The 19,858-nt window shown below is 40.7% G+C and overlaps 2 protein-coding genes across 5 annotated transcripts in view; one reads left to right on the top strand and one right to left on the bottom strand.

Annotated features, from left to right (window-relative positions):
- LOC140193981 (hippocalcin-like protein 1) overlaps positions 1–19,858 on the top strand; it is an 82,538-nt gene that overhangs the window by 15,716 nt on the left and 46,964 nt on the right. The window contains exon 1 of one of the 4 annotated variants that reach the window (XR_011885008.1): positions 10,032–10,148. The exons of the other annotated variants lie outside the window; for them this stretch is intronic. The gene's annotated coding sequence lies outside the window, so the exon portion shown is untranslated. Of the gene's footprint in view, positions 1–10,031; positions 10,149–19,858 lie in introns of those variants that run through there. 4 annotated transcript variants of the gene reach the window in all.
- Positions 844–9,920, bottom strand: odc1 (ornithine decarboxylase 1). Its single transcript, XM_072251228.1, has 12 exons — positions 9,812–9,920; positions 8,961–9,107; positions 8,725–8,872; positions 8,375–8,548; positions 8,113–8,285; positions 7,265–7,399; positions 6,819–6,904; positions 6,608–6,687; positions 6,370–6,532; positions 4,519–4,634; positions 2,043–2,257; positions 844–1,249 (listed from the first exon to the last, which is right to left on the bottom strand). Exons 3-12 carry the CDS (start codon positions 8,824–8,826, stop codon positions 1,105–1,107), a joined length of 1,389 nt encoding a protein of 462 aa, XP_072107329.1. The 5' UTR covers positions 8,827–8,872; positions 8,961–9,107; positions 9,812–9,920; the 3' UTR covers positions 844–1,104.

Genomic DNA, 19,858 nt, shown 5'->3' on the forward strand with positions numbered 1-19,858 from the left:
CATCTTATACACCTCTATTGGGTTACCACTCATCCTCTGTCACTCCAAGGAAAAGAAAGCTGAGTTCACTCAACCTATTCTTACAAGGCATGCTCCCCAATCCAGGCAAAATCCTTGTAAAATCTCCTGGCACCCTTTCTTCGGTTTCCACATCCTTCCTATAGTGAGGCGACCAGAACTGAGCACAGTATTGTTGAATTTGTTATGCCATTAGATACTCAGATTTTTCACAGCAATTGTGATCCATCAAGAATAGTTAATAGTCACTCCTTGTACAGGCGTATTTATTTTTAAATTTGTAGATGCAACTTCACACATTCAAAGACTAGTATAAATATTGTATGAATAGAATGTGCTTCATTGATATGGTTTCAAGACCAGAATGACCATTTTGGTCATTTTATCTGCTCTATCAACAGTTTGGGGCACTTACTGGCAAAGGCAAATAGTTTTCTTAGCCAATACTGGAGGAAATTGAAAACCACAGTTAAGAGTTAGGACAGAATAAAGAGCTACAAAAATAATTTAAAATACATTGTGGCCTCAAGAGTATTGGGTAAATATGTCAAAAGAAATTTGCAAGACCGAAGAGGATTAGTTGGTGAAACAAGAGAACTGTTCTGGGAGAGCACTGCTACAGACATAATTCGTTCGGCAAAGCCAGTCCAAAAAAGAAATACTTTAACATCTACATCCAAGGGTTATCTTTTGTAATTTAAATTAATACAGATTACAAAAATTACTAATCAGGTCTGTTCACTTACACCTTTGACTAATTTTACCCACAAGTGTGCTTATAAAATGTCTACAAAACCAGTATGTAATCAACTCACCACAAATATCTCAAATCCTAATAAATTCTTTTATTTAAAGTTCAAATAAAAATACAAAGTTATAAAAGTATAAACAAGTTTCCATAGGAACACTTTAGAATGTGATCCCATCTCTTAGTCAACCATTTTGTTGCATACGGAAACCAATGAATACTTCAAAATTCAAACAAACAACTTTTGCTTCAGTAACTGACCCAAAAGCCAGTCATTTAATATTTTACCCCACCCTTGTACAGTTGCCAATGGCCTGAGTAACTCTTATATCAATAGTTCAGACATTAATTCTTGCTGATGTAGAACAGGAACAAATCAGCTCCAAACCACTTTCCCAGGCACAGGATGCCATTATAGTATTAGCAGCATGATCCTCAGCTTGATTGGGAAAACCATTCTCCTCAATCTGCTGCATTAATTGCCTATAAAAGAAAGGCAGATTAGACCAAAGTATATTCAACAATTCACTGAAAACAAAAGCAATTTCATATATGGAGGATGCACTTGGCTTGAGGGTGCAACTGGATTCTAACACTTGCTGTCAATATCTCTGAAGATCCATCCTGGACCCAACATATTGATGCAATTACAATTAAAGCACAATTACAGTTTTAGATTAGGCATGTCACCAAAGACCACGAAATTTCTACAGATGTTGTGTCCAGATTATTTAACTGGTTGCTTCACTGTCTGGAATAGAGGACCACTGCACAGGAGCAGAAAAATTATCGGCTCGATCATGGGCAGAAGTCTCTCCAACATACATGGCACTTTCAAAAATCAATGCCTCAAATGTGACATCCATTATTAAGGACCCATCTAGTACATGTTCACTTTGATTGCTACCAAAGAGGTGGTACAGGAGCCTGAAGACACATACATACTTGGCTTCAGGAACAGGTTCTTGCCCTCCTCCATCACATTCCTTAACAGACAATGAACCAACACATGAACACCACCTCACTGTTTTTGGCTGTTTTTACAGTAAAAATATTGACAGTCATGGCCTTTTGTATTGCATTGTACTACTACAGCAAAACAAATTTCACACCATGCCAATGATATTAAACCTGACTCGAAGAGACTTTTTTTTTTGTTTAGGACTGCCATTTGAAGGAAGCAGTGAATTATAAAGGTGATTACAACAACAGATAATGAATATCAATCTTTGCACTTAAACTGATCAACTGAAGTTTCAAAACTCAAATACTGTACCAGGCTGGCCTTGACATAACATAGAAGACTTGGGGCCTTTGAAATCCATTGAATGTTGAAGCAGCAGCAACTGTGTAAGCTCCCATATTCTCATACACCATCCAGTCACCAACTTGCAACTCTGGCATATTACAACGTTCAACAATACGATCAAGACCATCACAAGTTGGACCCCAAATACTAGTGGAGTACAGCCTCTCATCAGATTTTTGTTTCTGGAATGAAGAAAGGCCATTTAGGTATGAAATTGAAATTTAGAAGATAGATTGCAAATGAAAAGTTACTTTGTATATTTAAATTTTCCAGAAGGATTGTAAGAAAAAATACACCAAATTACAAATAAGCAGCCAAGATGATCAAAATAACATGGGTATAGTTCTAAATAATTGCTCTAAATGAATCAATTTAAATGAATTTATATTTCTAAGTGAATGCTACCAGAGACTGTTAATGTGCCACTTTAAAAAGGGACATTGATTACTTAGAAGCTAGCTAGATAAAATAAGTTACTTAGCCAGCTAGAATGAATGTGTTACAAAAGTGTTGTGTCTAATGACTGAACTGAGGCATTGGCAAGGCCAAGTGTATTTGATACAGTCTACATACAATTTCACAAAGCATTTGACAAAGTTTCAATGTTAAGTAAGCAACAAATAAACAAACAATCAATCTGTTGGAACAACAGCTGGGGGTGAAGAGGAATTAATGTTTCAAGTCAAAGCCATCAGTGCCAAGCTCCTCTAGCAGATTGTTTGTTGCTCCAGATTCCAGCGTCTACATTATCTGTGTCTCCACAAAGTTCTACAAGACTGATTAAAAAGCAAAACTGACAAAGGGAAATTTAGATCCTAACATCATTCATGAGATAAAGAATATTTGATGGAAGACCAAATGCAATGGAGTTCTTTGGCCCATCAGACCACGCTGATGATCGTTACCCATCTATATGCATTATATCTTTTGTGTGTATCATAAGATCTTTTAAGAGACTGTTGGATAGGTACATGGAGCTTAGAAAAATAGAGAGCAATGGGTAAGCCTAGTAATTTCTAAGGTAGGGACATGTTCGGCACAACTTTGTGGGCCGAAGGGCCTGTAGATTGTGCTGTAGGTTTTCTATATATTTACCAATTCTGCCTGCAGTCTTACACGGCATGGCAATTCAAGTGTACACCCAAATACCTTAATGTTGGGACTTGCTGCCTCCACCATCTTTCCTACCCAGACTGCAATAACCCTCTGGGTGGGGGGTGGCAAATTTTTTAAAAAATGCCCCCTCATATCCCCAGTAATGGCTTCCAGGAGCCTAGAGGAAGACATCTAGATGATCCTAGTCAAAGGTCAATACTTTAGATGAATACAGGATTTAAAGTAGTTTGCAAACAATCCCAAAAATTGCCATTACAATTAAAGGGTGGTAACAATCTCAGTTTCAAGTCAAATCGAAGTTTAAAAAAAAGGGGAGGGGGGAAGGCAAGCAAATTGAACTCCAAGATGAAGTTACATATTTGAATGGAAATACAAGGACCTGGCAATACACAATGTGGGATACTGAATAGTGCAGAAGTCCCAGGGGTAAGTATTTACAGGGACCACACATTACATTAAATGTGAACAAGTGTATTTTTCTTCAAAGTTGCTCAAATGTTTCAAATATAGTTAGGTACAGTCAGAGCTTGGGTCATTACCTGAACAGTGTTTCCAGGAATCTCACACCCTGCAGTATTTAAGGATGTTAGCCAAGTGAAATTAACAACACTGGCCATCTAGCCATTAAAGCAAAAAAAAGTGAAGATCTAAATCAAGGTGAAAGGAGTTATCTCCCCAATTCCCAGGTCAAAAACTAAGAAATACATTTAAATAAATTAGTAAAGGAATTACTTGAGTTATTAATTTGGGACAGAGAGAAAGGGTAGAAACAAACTGATGAAGAGTTTGGATATGGAAACTGCCAAACTAGATTTTGTGTGAAAGGAGCCAAATGAAATGACCTTGTGGTCAGCTCACTACAAGAGATACAATTTTTAAATAATACTGGTCATTTTTAAGACCATAAGATACTGGAGCAGAATTAATCCTTTCGGCCCATCGAGTCTGCTCCGCCATTTTATCATGGCTGATCCAATTTTCCTCCCAGCTCCAATCACCTGCCTTCTCCCTATATATTGGTCTCCCTGACCAATCAAGAATCCAGAATTTGTAAGTGTTTGAGGACTTTTTTAAAAAAAAAGTGCAGAAGCAACAGTCTTAAAGAAATTACAAGGCCTAGACAAAATAAATTGGAAAGATATATATCTCTTAGCAGGAGTTAATAGAACAAGGAGACCACTATTCTCTTCACCACCATCTTCCCCCCCCCCCCAAAAAAACAGAGGCAAGAGACTAAATGATCTGTCATAAATTTACAAAACTAAAGATATACAATTCCAGACAACTGATATTTGAAATAAGCATTAGCAGCTTATTAAAACCTCACCCTGAGGAGAAGTGGCTCCACATGAGCATGATCATACAGTATGCAGTTGAATGATCCATAGACCCCGTCATTTATGTAGTACATAATGGTTCTGTCACTTTCACCCTCATCTTCACCTTAAACAAGATAAAGTATATGTTACTCACAAGTCAGTCAGTCTGTTATCTAGATACTTCTTAAGAGTCAGAGACCCAGCTTCAACAACCCTCTAAATTGGGGTTCCCAATCTGGGGTCCATGGACCCCTCAGTTAATAATAGGGGTCCACAGCATAAAAAAAAATTTGGAACCCCTACTCTAAATGAATTTCAGGTGCTGGATACACTCTTCACATATCCCTCTGAACCTCTTCAACAACACCCACCCCCCCACCCCCATAAAGGGCATATCCTCTAGTTTTATCCATCTTGTACATCAGGAAAAGGTTTCTTGCAATCCACCCTAAATACATTCATTAATCTTATATACCCCAATCCACTCCAACAGGAAAACTGTCCCTAAACAGCCCTAGATGCTCTTGTGTCCTTAATACACTTCAGATTTACATAACACACTCAATGTTTTAAACTGTCTCCTAGTGATTTCACATTGATTGGTCTCACCTCAATAATAAGGTGGCCTACAGGGAAGTAGTCATCTCTCTGGCACAGTGATGTCAAGAAAACAATCTCTCCCTCAATGTCACAATAATAAAGGAGGTGGTTGTGGATTACAGGAAGAATAGAGACAGGCTAACCCCTATTGACATCAATGGATCTGGGGTTGAGAGAAGAACAGCTTCAAGTTCCTTGGCATCTACATCATTGAGGACCACAGGTGGTCCGTACACACCAGCTGGGAGGTGAAAAAGGCACAACAGCACCTCTTTCACCTCAGACGGTTGAGGTGGGCACCCAAATCTTAAGAACTTTCTACAGGGGCACAATTGAGAGCATCCTGACTGGCTGCATCACTGCCTGGTATGGGAACTGTACTTCCCTCAACTGCAGGATTCTGCAGAGTGGCACGGACAGCCCAGCGCATCTGTAGTTGTGAACGTCCCATGATTCAGGACATTTACAAGGTGTGAAAAAAGGGCCCATAGGATCATTGGGGATCCGAGTCACCTCAACCACAATCTATTCTAGCTGCCACCATCTGGGACCAACAGGCTCCAGGACAGCTTCTTCCACCAGGCCATCAGACTGATGAACTCACGCTGATTTGAGTGTACTCTATATTACACTGACTGTTCCATTTATTATAAATTACTATGATTGCACATTTAGACAACGACATAAGAATTTTTTACTCCTCATGTATGTGAAGGATGCAAGAAATAAAGTCAAATCAATTCTTTGTAACTCTTTGATTTCCAAATCTCTATTTTAAGCACCTCCCTTGACAGGCCTTCCTCATCATTAAGCTCCATATACTTGTAAGATTTCTTTTCTTCCTCTTCATCCAACCTTCAACATCTACCAATCTAGGGTTCCTTACAGTTGTTACTCCTAGCTTTTATTCTCTAGAGCTTGTTGGTCTGGAACACTTCTGTAGTGGAAAGGATTCAAAAAAAAAAGTGACAAATGTGGATTTAACCTGCATGTATGTGCTCCCAATCTACTTTGCCAGGTCTTCTCTTAAAAGAGAATCAATGAAATTGAATTTGCCGTTCCCATTCCAACACTCCCTCACCATTCTTTCAAACAATATTCTAGATTTCCATGTTAAGCATTAATTTCATCTACTTTACTAATTATATACAACACATTAAAAAAAGTTTCAATTAAGCTTTAAATTCCTGTGATGCTCACTCGCTTGTTTGCCTGCCAGACTTGAAAACCTTTTTTCTCATCAAGGTGCATGTACCTACCATCACAGCTGTTTTGTTCTGTGGAGACCACCTTTTTGGCAATGATGTTTGCACAAAGCGTGTAGGCAGATGCTACATAAAAACGTCCAGGCTCAGCAATGATGTTTACTCCACAGTCAGTTGGAAAATATTTATCCAGTGCAGAATTCACAACAGCTCCAATCTAAAACAGAATTACAATTAGTTACCTCCTACTTTAAGCACATTCACTTTGAAACCAAATTGATACACATCTCACCTCTTCAAATTTGAGCTTTGTGTCCTCTGAACCAGGAAATCCACCACCAATATCAAGCAAGTACATCTTGAAACCAAAGTCTACCTAGAAAAATGATAATAAACTCAAATAGCAAGCATACAAACCAAGTTACAATTTGTATCAAATGGAAATGATCAAACACTCAATTCCAGTACAATGAAGACATCATAAACTGGTGTAATTAAGATACCTACCCCCATATCAAAAACAAAGCGAGCATCCACAATAGCCTGGGCGTATGTTTGTGCGTCTGTACAGCCACTTCCCACATGAAAGCTTTCACAGGGGAGAGAAAAAAAATAGTCCATGCAAGTCAGTACCTAACAAAGGCAATAGATTACAACAATGTGATATGATGCATTTTTAAACCCAACACAATAATGGAATAAAGTTACCTGGTTTATTACTTTAAAAGTTTAACTGCATACTCTAGGTGTAAAATGTCTTCAGATGCTAAACATACACTGTACTAAATGCACCTACTGTTATTTGGCCAGATTAAAGGTTTCACTGTCAAAAAAAATTCCACATTCATTGGGCCACATACTTACAAGATATTAAAATTTGCAATTCTAGAAGTGCTGCATCCATGCAATGTAAATTTTACCAACCAGTGCAATACAAGATCCAATTTACCTTACTCCAATAACATCAATATTCAGTTCTTTGGCACGTTCAAGGAGCAGTCTACTCGTTTTAAGTGTTGCTCCAAACTTCACACTCAAGCGGCAGATAGCCTTGGAATCGTCAGTGGCAATGCGCAGAACTAGCCTAAGAGAGGAGGAGGAGGCAAATAAATTTTATGTCAGGACTTTGTCATTGCTGATAAAAATGCCAATGTAACAGACTAAAGGAACATTCAATACTCAGCAAGGGACAATCAAAGAAAACCTGAAATTGAACTTGCTCAGTGAGCTTAATTTAAAAATAAGCATTTTATTTCTTCAACAAAAATGTCTTTATGCAGTATTCCCATAACATTTAATTCACTCATTTGAAGTCAAGTGGTTTTCAGGTAATAAACTGAATTCTAACGCAAAGATTATCACTTATATGTTCAACAATATTTGTCATTCTACAAAATTCCACGAAGTTATGTCTCCTCAATAATTCCTCCAAGATCAAACTTTGGACATGGGATGAGTGGTACAGCAAGTAGTAATATTTAGCATAAACAATAGTTATTGGAACGTTTACAAGGTTTTATATTTGGATTTTAAAAATGCAAGTTTTTACACATCTCTCCTACCCATGCCAATTTAACAGTAATTTCAGCTGTGTCTGCACAATATTCCATTTTTAAAGTAAACCTCATTCACACTATTCATCTTTGTCATATTTCAATCATTCACTTCAGTATTTCCAAAATTCACAAATAAGATTGTTAAAAATTATTGAAGCATTTAAATCCATCAGTTTTTCACCTATTTACCTAGAAATGTGAACCAAATAAGATTTATGAAGTACGTGCATAATTAACCTACTTTGCACTTGGATGACATCTTGCTACTTTCATCAGTTCTACTTCACTGTCAAATGTCATCTTTTGTACTCCATGTGTGGCAGCATATTTGATCTGAGACAATTGTTTGCATGGATTAGCATAGATTATTTTCTCAACTGGAACACCAAGGCTCTGTATCAATTGAATTTCCATCTGTAAAGTACAGTTCATATTTTAATGAAATGAACATAATCAAGGCAGCAACTAAACTGGAATTATACAGATTAGGAGTATTTGCATACCTTACTAGCACAATCAAATCCAGCACCTAAAGTGGCAAGAGTTTTAACAACAGCCTTATCATCATTGCATTTGACAGCGTAAAATGGAGTCACACGTGGAAGAACTCTGTGCCATCGTACATGCTTCTTAACAATGTCACCCAAGTCCGCAACATAAAAAGCATCTTTGTCATCCTAGAAAGATTAAAGATACACGGTCACATTATTATACTAGTCAAAAATCAAAGGAACATCAAATTGAGAGAGAAAAAAATGGTTATGATATCAAACCATGAGAATAGTTCTGGCATTCACAGAAAACCTAAATAGGTAACAAAATATCATGAACGAGTGGTAATCGTAATACTTACAGACTGTGAAACTTCATTTATCTTGCTTTCCAAAATATCTCTGGCACTGAATCCTTCTTCAAGGAAGGCAAAGTCAAATTCGTCATTGCTGAAGTCATTCATTGTGAGATGTGTAGGAGTAAAGCAGGATTTCACAATATGCAACAAACTAAAATCAAATCAGAAACGAGCTAAATTAAGCAAATTAACAAAATTTAACATTCCGCAAAGTACATCCGCCAAGCACTTATACTTACATGGACAAGTAAGAGATGGAATCTATTTAGAAGTACCACTCAGCTGTCTCGCCAAGGTGGCTTTCCAACCGAATTAAATCCTCGAAGAAACAACGCAAGGTCTGGGCTCTCTGGGTAGCCGTGGAATACCTTTGTGCCTTGTTCGCTCTGAAACGAAAATACAAAATATTTAAGATGGTCACCAAGTAAATTCAAATCCAGACTACGTTCACGTCCTTCCTTGCGCACTAACGCCTCCCATATACAAATTCAAAGCTGCACTTGTATGTGCCACAATCACAAGAAGTCTGAGCACTGCGCTACTGCAGCAACACTGCACCAGTGCATGCGGCAATATCGGCCCAGAGAAATCTGTTCGGAACCGCACACCACACCACACCCTCCCCCAAACCAGCCGCCAGACCGGCTCTCTCTGTATCCCGCCATGCACAACCATCTGGGCCGCCGCTTGACTGACACATCCGGCGGACTCACGAAGCTGAGCCGCGACTCCACGTAGGCCATAGGAGCACCCAACACCAGCACTTCCCGTCCAACCACCGCCGCCGAGGCCGCTTTTCTCAAAAATAGAGCGCAATCGATACCTCAGTGTTCTGCCCGCCGACAGCAGGCCGAGATCGGCAGGCAGCCCCCCAACTCCCAGCGGCTAATTCATCAACCCTTCTCGAATAACTCGAAATTTTAAGTAAGATATTCCCGGTCATTATTTTATTTTTTGAAACGTATTATTATACCAAAAAAAGACTTTTTTTCCGCCCAGCTTGAGGTAACACGTGGCAGCTGACAGATTTACATTAACAAATTAAAAATGCGGATAAATGAAAAAAACATTAAAAAGTGGGAAGAAATACCTTAAAAAACATTTACGAAGACTGTGTCCATCGAAGAAGAAAATTTAAAAAAAAGGAAGTTTCCCTCTTCACCCGTGCCACACGTCACGCTGAGAGAGAATAAAGCAGGCTGCACCCGGCCGGCCCTTTTTATACTGAGATCCGTTGCTAGGCGACAAGTCCAGCGCAAACCGGTCTTGATCGGTTCGCACTTGTCTGCACTTAATGGAGCATGTGCGAGACATAGGCGAGAGATGACATGTCACCATGATTGACATTTGCCCGGAACAAAGACGAATCCGCAATGCCACCTGAAATTCCGGTGCTACGGTTTCGTCATGAAGGTTACAGTTACAATGTAAGTCAGCTTTTGAAATGACAGCGAGCTCTGGGTGGTGACGAGGATGAATGAATGGATTCAGCAGTCGTTGCATTCCAGTGTAGATATTGTGCACACTACAGCGGGGAAGAGAGAGCATTTTCCTCCGTATCTTGATCATACCTTGCATAAAATTGCAGAAATCTCCTCCATCGCAAATACCAATCGTCAGCCAATTTAAGAAACAGTTGAGAGTGGGTAATACTGAAGAGCTCCAAAGTTAGCTGTACCTCTGGTCTAGTTGTATCAGTACAGTAAAAATACACACCCACCCACCAAAGTGGTAGGTTGTCCTGTTCACAAAAAGCAGGACAATTCCACTCTGGCTAATCATTGCCCAGTTAATCTACGCTCAATCATCAGCAAACTGACAGAAACTTTCTCTGAGATCAATTATTCCAACTCTTATTGCTAGAATTCCTTAGGGCAACTGCCGTAGTTGTTTCACCAAAGATAATTGCAACAATGGAAGTTAGACTTCTCTAACTTCCGCACCTGACGGCATGAACATCGATTTCTCTAACTTCCGCTAATGCCCCACCTCCCCCTCATACCCCATCCGTTATTTATTTATATACACACATTCTTTCTCTCTCTCTCCTTTTTCTCCCTCTGTCTCTCTCACTATACCCCTTGCCCATCCTCTGGGCTTTTTCCTCCCCTCCCTCTTTTCTTTCTCCCTGGGCCTCCTGTCCCATGATCCTCTCACATCCCTTTTGTCAATCACCTGTCCAGCTCTTGGCTCTATCCCTCCCCCTCCTGTCTTCTCCTATCATTTTGGATCTCCCCCTCCCCCTCCAACTTTCAAATCTCTTACTAGCTCTTCCTTCAGTTAGTCCTGACGAAGGGTCTTGGCCTGAAACGTCAACTGTACCTCTTCCCAGAGATGCTGCCTGGCCTGCTGCGTTCACCAGCAACTTTGATGTGTGTTGCTTGAATTTCCCGCATCTGCAGAATTCCTCGTGTTTGCAACAATGGTTCACAGCTCAACAAATAAAGCAGTTACAGTGGTCCCAAGCAATAACTATCCCCAATAGAGATAACATTATGATGTCCTTCAGTGGCATTGCTGTCACTGCAAACAAGAAAGGTGGCATGGAGTTGTTGTCCAAACAACATGAGATTTATTGAAACTGGTGTGCACACGGAGACCATGTAAAGCTGATTACCTAAACACAAATTAAGTCAGCCTTATACAACCTAGATGGTTATACAGAGACTTAATTAGCTAAGTTTTGACTGATGTTTCTTCAGATTACATCACTGCACAGAAGATGTAATTAACAGGAAAACTAGGTGTCCATTGCTGAATAAAACACTTGCAGTGTCACAGCAAATCTAAATTTTGGCCACAACAATAGTGGCATGCTGTAACATAATCATCACGTGTCTGTACCTTGGTGTAGTTACAGCTGTATCCCATCTCTCTAGTGTGGAACCTTATCAGTAGTTCATGTTACCACATCAGCACAAGCTACATTCTATTTTACAAACACAAGAGATTCTGCAGACACTGGAAATTCTTAAGCAGCACACACAAATGCTGGAGGAGCTCAGCAAGTCAGGTAGGATCCATGGAGGGGAATAAGCAGTTTATGTTTGGGGCAGAAAAGGGTCCCTCACAATATTGACCCTCAAGCAACTCAGGAGAAAAATCGGACACACCATTGGCGTTGCCATTCCTGAATTAATTAAAATCAGATGTAAATACTTTTCAGAATGCAGATTTTTTTTAGTTAATGAGATGAGTTTAACCTATAAATAGAAAGCCTGGATTAAATCTGCAAGTTAAAAAATTCTGTGGTATGTCACAGGGATCCTGGTTAGATTTTGATAAATATCTAGAAAATAGATTTTGTACAATAGAGGGCTATATAATTATTTTTCACATATACCAAAGGTAATAAAGTTCAACTCAATCCCATTACTTAAGTTACTAAATCGTACTGAATAGACTCAAATGAACAGGTAACTGGTTCTAAGAAATGGCATTGGGCCTCCTCTATTGCTGTGATGAGGCCACACTCAGGATGGAGGAGCAACACCTTATATTCCATCTGGGTAGCCTCCAACCTGATGGCATGAACATCAATTTCTTGAACTTCCAGTAATGACCATCACCCCCACCATTTCCCATTTCCCCCTCTCAGCTTATCTCCTTACCTGCCCATCACCTCCCCCTGGTGCTCCATACCCTTCCCTTTCCTCCATGGCCTTCTGTCCTCTCCTATCAGATTCCTCTTTCTCCAGCCCTGTATCTCTTTCGCCTCTCAATATCACTTTCACCAATTGTCTTCCCAGCTCTTTACTTTGCTCCCCCCCCCCCCTGGTTTCACCTATCACCTACCACCTTGTACTTCTTCCCCTCCCCCCAACTTTTTACTCTGACTTCTTTTTGTATCTGTACAACTACATATCAAATAAATAAGAGCACTCACTCAGAGGGGACATAAACATGTATATTCACTTTGCAGAGAGAGCAAAAGACCAATGTGCATGGGTAAGTTATCAGTCAACAATTAGTGCTAAGTGGAGTCATTGCACGAAAAGAAATAGATCCATACATTACACTTCCTTCCCCTTTAGATTCATGTAACATAAAACTGTATGTGTACAAAACATTCAACTTCCCTTTAATAAATCATATTCAAATGAATATACTTTCACAATAACAGTGTTTTTTGACTTTTCTCTTTTTAAATAAAAGTCCATAACTAACTTCGCTATACTAAAGATTCAGTCTTTTGGGTGGTATTCTGTTTCTTTCAGGATAGTGCCTTTGGACCTGTCCCTCATCAGTGATCTTGAAGCAAAATGCATTCGGACGTTCAAATCCATCTTTCATAGGTGTGACAAAATGGCACCAATGCCGTAGACGCATCACATGCCAATCTGATGGGCAGAGATGAGTCATAATGGGTGAGCAGTTCATCTTTCTGTCCATTCCCACTTTGCTCCTGTCTGTAACAGTGTATTCAATGTGTGCAGCACTGTAGCAAGATTTGGGAGAAATCTGTGTAGTAGTTTACAAGGCCCAAGTACGGTCTGAGTTATGACAGATTTTCCAATTTGGATGCCTGCAGCACTGCTTCAATCTTCTCTTGTGACTTATGTAAGCCCTGCTTGTCAATGACATGTCCACAGTATGAGATTTCATTCTTGAAAAACTCACACTTCTTTCTCTTTGCGTGCAGACCAATCCCACTCAGCCTGGTAAGCGCTTTACCAAGGTTCTGGAGGTACCCTTCATCATTCTTGCTAGTCACAATGATGTTATCGAGGTAACGTTGTGTTCTTGGGACATCTTGGAGCACTTGGCCCATTGCTCTTTGCCAAATTGCTGGGGCTGATGCGATGCCAAAGACAAGATGATTATACTGGAACAGTCCCTTGTGGAGTGTTGATTATGAGGAACTTGACTTGACTCCTCACTCTCCACTTGCAGATAGGCTTGTGACAAGTCAATCTTTGAAAACCTCTCCCTGCCTGCCAAAGATGCAAAAATGTCTTCTATTTGTGACAGGAGATACTGCACAGTATGCAGCACAGGGTTTATGCTCATTTTGAATTCCCCCGCATATATGAACAGCTCCAGCCTTCCCTTTGGAAAGATTGCCAGATGCCTCCAATGTCTGAAGTGCAGCATCCACTTTAGAACGTAATGCATAAGGCACTATTGCACGTTATAGGATCTTGGTGTTGCTCCTTCATTCAGTTCAATTCTGGCCTTCATGCCTTTGAGTTTACCAATACCCTTCTTAAATGCCTTATCATTAGCATTAAGCAGCTGTGATTTTCCCTGGTTAGTGCTACAATTTAGGCTGCAGTTGCCTGTTTTGATTGTGTTGCTGTCTAGTTAGATTTTTCCCAACTGTTGACATCCAAAAAGTAATGGCCCTCCGCTTGTCAATACATAAAGTTCTATCAGCTGCATTTGGCCTCCATATGTCACATTCAGTTTGCCTTTGGAAGACACCTTCTTGCCTGTGTAGGACTTTAGCCTCACCGAGGGCTTGTCTAATGGTAGCTTAGAAAACAGTCTGTTACAGTCAGCCTCTGAAGTTATAGACAAAGCTGACCCTGTATCCAGCTCCATTATACCAGGCACCTCTGTTGTGATCTGTTTTAGTAATGCTGTAGAGTTCTAAGCATGACAGCTCGCCTTTGTCGAACTCTGTGTTGCCTGATTCAGTTTTACATTCATCATTTTATGCATTTGTTTAGTTTTGTGTTTGAAACATTTTACTCTGTGTGGTTTTTCTCTTTTGGTTGTTCTTTTTGTCTGACTTGCACACTCTAAGTGGCATTGTCTGTACACTTTTTCTTTGAACCAACAGTTATTTGTATCATGGGAGGACTTGCCACATTGATAACACTTTTGGCTTTTTGCACCATTCAGTGACATTTTGCATGTATCATATTCTAAACTCTTTTTCTGTAGTTCTGCCACACCCTTTGCTGCAGTCTCTTAACAATCTTGCAATGGTCAATGCCCGTTCTAAGGTTAGGTCTCTTTCTGCCAGTAGCCTCGTTTGAATGGTTTGACGATGCATGTCACATACAAGCCTGTCCCTTAATGCATCAGAAAATCCATCTCAAAAGCCACAGTACTGGGAAGGTTTGTGCAGTTCTGCAGCATATTCAGAAATGGTTTAAGCCTTTCACTGGTTCCCTTTGTGAAATCTAAATCTCTCAGCTATTACAAGCGGTTTTGGGCTCGAGTGATTTTGCAAAATTGCAACAATTTCATTGAACATTTTGCTTGCTGGCATTTCAGGAGTTAGTAAGTTGTACAAGAGACTGTACACTCTAGCACCCATTAGGATAAGAAGTGTGGAGTCTTTCTTTACCTCATTCACATCGTTCGCATTACAATACAGTTCAACCTTCTTGATATACGACTCCCAGTCCTCATGAGCACTATCAAATTTGTCAGATTTCCCCACTAAGGTCACTATCACGTTATTTTCACATTAACTTTGTTAGTTGAGCATCTCTCACTGTGCACTGTTACTCACACACCTTTTTCTAGCATCTGTGATCGCCTTCTCTGTACTGTTTCACTCTTTCCTCCCGCTGTCTCTCTCCCTTCCTCCGAATTCTGTCGTCTCATAACTGTCAGTGCAGTTGGTGATATCCACTGACATTCAGGCTCGTCCTCGTTGCCAATTTGTTGCATCTGTGCTTTGTGTATGTTGTGCCGACATATCAAATAAATTAAAAGGCATGCACGTGGAGGAGAAATTAACCGTTATATTCACTTTGCAGAGAGAGCAACAAATCAATGCGCATGTGTAATTTATCAGTCAATAATTAGTGATAAGGGAGAGTCACTGCATTCAAAGAAATAGATCCATACATTACATTTCTCAACTCTTTTTTCAGTCCTGATGAAAGGTCTTGACCCAAAACATCAACTCTTTTCCATGGATGCTGCCTGGCCTGCTGAGTTCCTCCAGCATTTTATGTGTGTTACTTGGATTTCCAGCATCTGCAGATTTTCTGTTGTTTGGAAACAACTATCTGATAGTAAAAAATCTCATTTTTTACTTCCCATAAAGAAGGCCATTCAGTCTATTGCATCTATGCTGGCTCTCAGCAGAATCCCATCACTCCTGTTCACTGACTTTTCTGCTGATCATCTATTCTCTCTTACATTCCTATTGACTCCATCCTGATTCTCTTACTACACATCTACACTATGGATTATTTATTGTTGCTGTTTAACTTACCAACCAGCTCCTCTATGGGATGTGGGAACAAAGTGGTATATCCAAGGGGAATATACACAGTCACAGAGAAAATGTGCAAACCCCTCACAGGAAGCATATCGAAACTTATGCATTTTAAAAGTTAATTTCTTTCTGCATTCTAGGAGCAATAATTGTATTTTTTTTGTAATATAAAGAATAACATGTTCAACATTTACTAATGAAACACATTTAAAAGGGGCAAAGCATAGGCATCAATGAAATTGAAAAATTAAAGACAGAAGGGTGTTGAAAACTGGTACACTAGATAGGGAGTACAAAGAAGGTTCACCAGATTGATTCCTGGGATGGCAGGTCTTTCATATGAAGAAAGACTGGATGAACTGGGCTTGTACTCGTTGGAATTTAGAAGATTGAGGGGGGATCTGATTGAAACGTGTAAGATCCTAAAGGGATTGGACAGGCTAGATGCAGGAAGATTGTTCCCGATGTTGGGGAAGTCCAGAATGAGGGGCCACAGTTTGAGGATAGAGGGGAAGTCTTTTAGGACCGAGATTAGGAAAAACTTCTTCACACAGAGAGTGGTGAATCTGTGGAATTCTCTGCCACAGGAAACAGTTGAGGCCAGTTCATTGACTATATTTAAGAGGGAGTTAGATATGGCCCTTGTGGCTATGGGGGTCAGGGGGTATGGAGGGAAGGCTGGGGCGGGGTTCTGAGTTGGATGATCAGCCATGATCATAATAAATGGTGGTGCAGGCTTGAAGGGCCGAATGGCCTACTCCTGCACCTATTTTCTATTACATAAATACAAATTTCAAAGGAAATTTTATGATCAAAGTACTTATATGTCACCATATGCAGGCCTGAGATTCATTTTCTTACGGGCATACTCAACAAAGCCATACTCAATAAAACTGACAGAATCAGTGAAAGACTGCACCATTGTAGGTGCTCAACCAGTGTACAACAGACAGCAAATGACAAATACAAAAAGATATTAATAATAATAATAAAATAAGCAATAAATATTGAGAACATGAGGTGAAGAGTCCTTGAAAGTGAGTCCATAGGGAACATTTCAATGATGGGCAAGTGAAGTTGTCCCCTCTGATTCAAGAGCCTGTTGTCTGAGGGATTCCCTGAACCTAGTGGTTTCAGTTCTGAGGCTCTTGCACCTTTTTCCTGATGGCAACAGCGAGAAGAGAGCCTGTCATGAGGGGTGGGTGTCCCCGATGATGGATGCTGCTTTCCTGCAACAACGCTCAGTGGTGAAAAGGGCTTTACCTGTGATGGACTAGGCTGTATTCACTACATTTTGTAGGATTTTCCGTTCAAGGGCATTGGTGTTTCCATACCATGCTGTGATGCAGGCGGGCAATATACTCTCCACTACATATCTATAAAAGTTTGTCAAAGTTTTAGATGTCTTCACAAACTCCTAAGGAAGTAGAGGCACTGCTGTGCTTTCTTCATAATTGCACTTACTTGCTGGGCCCAGGACAGGTCCTCCAAAATAATAACACTGCAGAATTTAATAAAGTTGTTGACCCTTTCCACCTCTGATCATCCAATGAGGACTGGCTCATGGACCTCTGGTTTCCTCCTCCAATAATCAGCTCCTTGGTCTTGCTGACAGTGAGTAAGAGGTTGAGCAGAAATTTTTAAAATACTATAATAATAGAATATCCAAAGAAATATCAGGTGCTTTAGATGTAACCTCCTGAGATAAATTGTCTAGAGCACAGCAAGACTTTTGGAATGACATACAAAACAAGTAGTTCTGAGGACACAGGTAATGATGAATCTGAATAGGTTACACTCGTTTCAAGAAGCTTTAATCTGTAATGAATATACTAGTCATTGATTCTACAATAGTGCAGTGTTAATATATACACGATATATACCATAGATAGTTTAAAAGTAATCTAGTTTCATGAGCCTGTAATTAACAAATGTACAGTGAAGGGAAATCAAAGCATCCCTGATGCTGTGAATCTGAAATACATGTAGTGCTGAAAATAGATCTGGTGAAATGACATTGACCTGAGCTATTGAAACAGTTTGAATATGCCTGACCTGTTTGGAGATGACAAATCTTTAGAACATTAAATACTACAACACAGTACATGCCCTTTGGCCTAAAGAGTGGTCAGATGTGAAACAGCAGGATGGTATTGATCACTTAGATTATCTGTAATGACATCATTATTGGATGGACTTAATGTTCTATCGGTGAGGGTGACAAGGAGGTGAGTCATACCATGTAATCTAAGTCCTGTGTTTCCACTGGCTGCCTCACCGGGTCTGAACACAAACACAGGTGTTACTTGTCCAGAGCAACCCTTTGCCTATCCAACTGGTAGCGAACGCTGTACTTTTTTTTAGAAGCTCCCTTATCATGACTTGGCCACCTGGCTGTGGGAGGACTGTCTTCTCTCTCTGTCTGGCTCTCTCTGATCAGCAATACATTGCTGCTGTTTTGATTAGTTCATCAATGTGTTAACTGGCTACAAAGGTCCTTCCCATCTCCATATAATCTTACTATATAGGCTCCAGTTGTTTTCAATCTCTGTCTCATGTTCTTGGAAAGTGACCAGTGAGTGAGTGTGCCAGTGAAGGAGTGGAGCTTTGAGCCTTTGACAATTGGTCTGTGCAGTTGAGTCAATCAAGATTTGAATAGCTCAGACTCAGCAGAAAGCAGCTGATTGGGCAATCGAGGTCAGGTGACCAAGCATTTTGAAAAGCTCAAACAGATATAGAGGGATAGCTCAAGCGAAGCGGCCAGTGAGTGAGTGGGCCAGTGAAGGAGTGGAGCTTTGAGCCTTTGACTTGAGAGGCTGCAACGAGAAGAGGCGGAGGACGAGCTTGCTCGCAGTTAGTCTTTACAATGTCTCCTGAGACAGTGATGTGCCTCTCATGTGAAATGTGGCAGTCTTGGGTGAACGCCCCTCCACTGCAGAGTCACATCTGCCAGAAATGCATACGGCTGGGTGATCTGGAAGACCATGTAAGGAATCTGCAGCAGCAGCTGGATGACCTTCAACTCATAAGGGAGAATGAGGCTGCCATAGATAACAGCTACAGGGAGGTAGTCACACCTAGGCTGTCGGAAGCAGGTGGTTGGGTGACAGTCAGAGAGGGGAGAGCGAAGGTGAGCAGACAGGTAGTGCAGAGCACCCCTGCAGCCATTCCCCTGAATAATAAGTTTACCGTCCTGGATAATGTTGGCAGGGACGACCGACCAGGTGTGAGCTACGGTGGCAGGGCCTCCGGCACTGAGTCTGACCCTGTGGTACAGAAGCGTGGGACGGAGAAGAGGAGAGCTGTTGTCATTGGGGACTCTATAGTCAGGGGAGCAGACAGGAGATTTTGTGGACGTGAGAAGGACACCCGCATGGTTTGTTGCCTCCCGGGTGCCAGGGTCCGGGATGTCTGACCGGGTGCACGACATCCTGGTACGAGAGGGAAAGCAATGAGAAGTTGTGATACGTGTTGGGACCAACGACATAGGCAGGAAGAGGGATGAGGTCCTGAGGTGTGAGTTTCGGGAACTAGGCAGAAGGCTGAAGAACAGGACCTCAAGGGTAGCGTTCTCAGGATTGCTGCCAGTGCTACGTGGCAGAGGTGGTAAGAATTGGAGGAGATGGCAGTTGAATGCGTGGCTGAGGAGTTGGTGCAGGGAGCAGGGTTTTAGATTTTTGGATCATTGGAATCTCTTCAGGGGAAGGTGGGACCTGTACAGATTGGATGGGTTGCACCTGAACTCGAGGGGGAGCAATATCCTTGCAGGTAGGTTTGCTAGCATTGTACGGGAGGGTTTAAACTAATTTGCAAGGGGTATGGGACCCAGAGCAATACAGCAGTGAAAGAAGTGCATGGAGTAAAGCCAGATCTAACATATAGAGAGGCTTTGAGGAAAGAGAAGCAGAATAAATGGTGTAAAGACGGTAAGGTATAAGAGCTGAAATGTGTGTA

The sequence above is a fragment of the Mobula birostris genome, chromosome 2 (genome assembly GCF_030028105.1).
Source record: "Mobula birostris isolate sMobBir1 chromosome 2, sMobBir1.hap1, whole genome shotgun sequence".
Taxonomy (NCBI): Eukaryota; Metazoa; Chordata; class Chondrichthyes; order Myliobatiformes; family Myliobatidae; genus Mobula; species Mobula birostris.